This window comes from Neltuma alba, unplaced genomic scaffold, assembly GCF_004799145.2.
Source record: "Neltuma alba isolate B1F8T4 unplaced genomic scaffold, ASM479914v2 tig00013117_pilon, whole genome shotgun sequence".
In the NCBI taxonomy this organism is placed as follows: Eukaryota; Viridiplantae; Streptophyta; class Magnoliopsida; order Fabales; family Fabaceae; genus Neltuma; species Neltuma alba.
Window position 1 is genome coordinate 12,232 of NW_021637439.1, and position 2,923 is coordinate 15,154.

Genomic DNA, 2,923 nt, shown 5'->3' on the forward strand with positions numbered 1-2,923 from the left:
AAGTTAGTGTTTTAGCAAGGTCATCGTGAAAGTTTGTTTCCATCCAAGCAATAAACATAGACTCACATACCCTAGGTTTGTCTAAAATATCTCCAATGTCATCAGCACAAGAGTAAACTACGTATTGTTGATTAGGTGAGTAGAAGCTTAGCCTCTCTACAACAGGATATCTATGGTGGATATCAAATGCAAATATATGCTGAGCTGCTTTACATGCCGAAATATATCTAAAGTTGTAATACTGTTAGATCTCATCAACGGGATGTTCAGAAGACCCATCTTCATTGTTGTCATGTATGGCCGCAACAACCTTATCATTACCTTTGCTAATGTACTTGAATAGGTATTTATTTGTAGAGAATTGATTACACTTCTCTACATTGATATGAGCTTGGAACATGAATAACAATGTGGGGTTATACGGCACAACAAAACGATTGTCCAAGTAGATACCTTTAACTTTAATTATCCTCCCATCATCTCTATCTGTCATCATCAATAGTTATATCCTTATTGAATTGTTTAGGAAAATATTTGCTGCACTTATGATCCTTCATACAAGATAATTTAGGATTTGTTCACCCACATGGTCCATGAATCATGAATTTCTTCACTAATTCATAAAGGTAAGGATTTTCATCTTTATCAGGGATCTCTGCAGAAATGACCCTATCGATGTCCTCTGGTGATTTCAAGTGATCGTGTCGATCTAAGAATAGCAAGACATATGCATGCAGGAGACCTTTTTTTTTTAGAACTCAATCGTGTGACAATTAACTTATTAATAACATGTAAGACATATAAATTTAAGCATGAATACTTGAAAAACCAAATAATGCCACGTACCTACAATGACAGTGCCAAATATCTTCTTATTCTTCTTCACAGTCTCCATCAAATCTTTGAGCTTCATGTGGAATATCCTACTTGGTATTTCTAGTCTGTCTGTAGGAGATAGTGTTTCATTACCCATTAGTCTTGAAATCACTAGCCAAGCAGGATTACATGTGAAGGTAATGAAGATGTTTAGATAACTTGCCCATCTACAAATACCTATTGCATCTTTGTAGTTTTGCACCATATACCATGCTTCTCCTATGAATGATAACGGCAAAATTATCGACTTACCAGTTAAAGTAGCACTTCTCTCTCTAGTCAACAAAACATTTGTCAAGCCTTGATATAAATCTACCTTTAACTCTTTTTGATGAGTTCTAACTCATAGTAGCCTTTTGAGATTCAATCGTGATGTACCCATCAACAATAAATTGGTGTAACAATTTCCTAAAGTACAATAGCGTTGATGTCTTATTTCCCTCATCATCAATCTATATGCAAAATACTCCCTAATACTGAGCCTTTTTTTCTTCTTAGTGGCATTAAAAGTCTCCTCATGATGTTCAATATCATCTCTATAACCATCCTCACTTCTAGGGAACAATATTGGATATTAAAGAGAAAGGCAAGAGACATATAGTTCATCAATTCATTGTGGCAAGCCAGACAATGTATGAACTATAATGTTCCTTCTATTGAAATTCATGTCTATATCACCAACTATCAATGCTGCAATCTTAGAAGCTGATGGCAAATTGTAATTATGATCGTCGTGCCTTCTAGTACTGATTAGACATATTTTGACATCAGAGTGATGACCATCCACAATCATAGATGACGCTAATCCATACTGTTTAATGAAAGGATTAACCTCAACAAGCATTCTTTTAATCTGATCAACAATCTCATTGTCAATGGCTAGATCCTTTGTGTGCTTACTATATGGGGAAAAAAAACAAATCATACATAAATAATTTATCCCATAAGCTAACATCATAATTTGAGAGACAATCTTATTATCTATTTAATAAATTTAACATACCTGATAGCAAAGATACAATTATGCACTTCATTGTTTGTATCATATATGTAAAGTTATGAATACACAGGCTTGGAGCCTTTAGGAGGCAAGAAACTTCCAATCCTATGATAATTCATACCAAACAAGATAAAAGAGTATAGACCACCACCACCACCATAATTTTTTGAATGATCAATTTTTCCTCCTATTGATGTAAATGAGAACATGTTGTTATAAGTTCTAATATTTGAATGGAAATTTTTTTAAGGTTGTGACTTCTTATCGAAAAATAATTTCATGAACAAATTTGGAGGAGCAACAATGGGAGGGAGTTGAACTTTCCCTTTAAGGCAGCACATCGAGAATGATGGATTCCTTACATACTTAGATGAGCAAATTTTTTCAACAAACCACATTTATGCACCACACGATTAACATTTAAATGTAGGATCACTTATGTCAATATAATCTACAAGGCCAATATCAAAGTGAATGACAGATAAAATATCAAAACTACGGTCACAAATATATAAAAATATTAAGGGGGCCTTCCTAACCATCACATGTAAATGCACTTCCATTTTCTCTATTTGAGTGCCCTTGATTAGGTTCAGCAACGCCACCATTAGAGAAAATACTAGCATTTACATTACAAACATATATAAAAAAAATACATGTTCCATATATTATTAACTAATATATAAATAATGCTTCTTACCTTAATCATGATCTGAGTCATTCTCACTACCATCGCTATCTTGATTATTTCGTCCATTGAAAGAAAAGTTAATGCCCTTATAATGTACTTTTGTATTATCTGAATCAAAATGGCACAAACATAAAATCTTAACATAAATAACTTCATGAAACACTTTTAAAGGTGTCAAGCTTTGAACGAAATAAGTCACACAATAAATACATTTTAATCTAGAGTGTTTGCATAAAAAATGAACACCTATGAGATTAAATATTTTAATTTCAATAGATTAAGTCACATGATAATAATGTATGAGAGTCTTGATTAATGCAGTGAATATTAACAAAAATAATTACTACAAAATAAAA

At 32.6% G+C, this 2,923-nt stretch overlaps 1 protein-coding gene across 1 annotated transcript; it reads right to left on the minus strand.

Annotated features, from left to right (window-relative positions):
* Positions 1-244: 244 nt before the first annotated feature.
* LOC114734567 (uncharacterized) lies at positions 245-973 on the minus strand. Its single transcript, XM_028922182.1, has 2 exons — positions 847-973; positions 245-486 (listed from the first exon to the last, which is right to left on the minus strand). Exons 1-2 carry the CDS (start codon positions 971-973, stop codon positions 245-247), a joined length of 369 nt encoding a protein of 122 aa, XP_028778015.1.
* Between the last annotated feature and the right edge of the window lie 1,950 nt (positions 974-2,923).

Coding starts and splice junctions, on each gene's coding strand:
- LOC114734567 (XM_028922182.1), bottom strand. CDS start 973: ATGGGTAATGAAACACTATCTCCTACAGACAGACTAGAAATACCAAGT. Junction 487..846: donor ATTTGGCACTGTCATTGTAG/GTACGTGGCATT, acceptor TGATGATGACAG/ATAGAGATGATGGGAGGATA.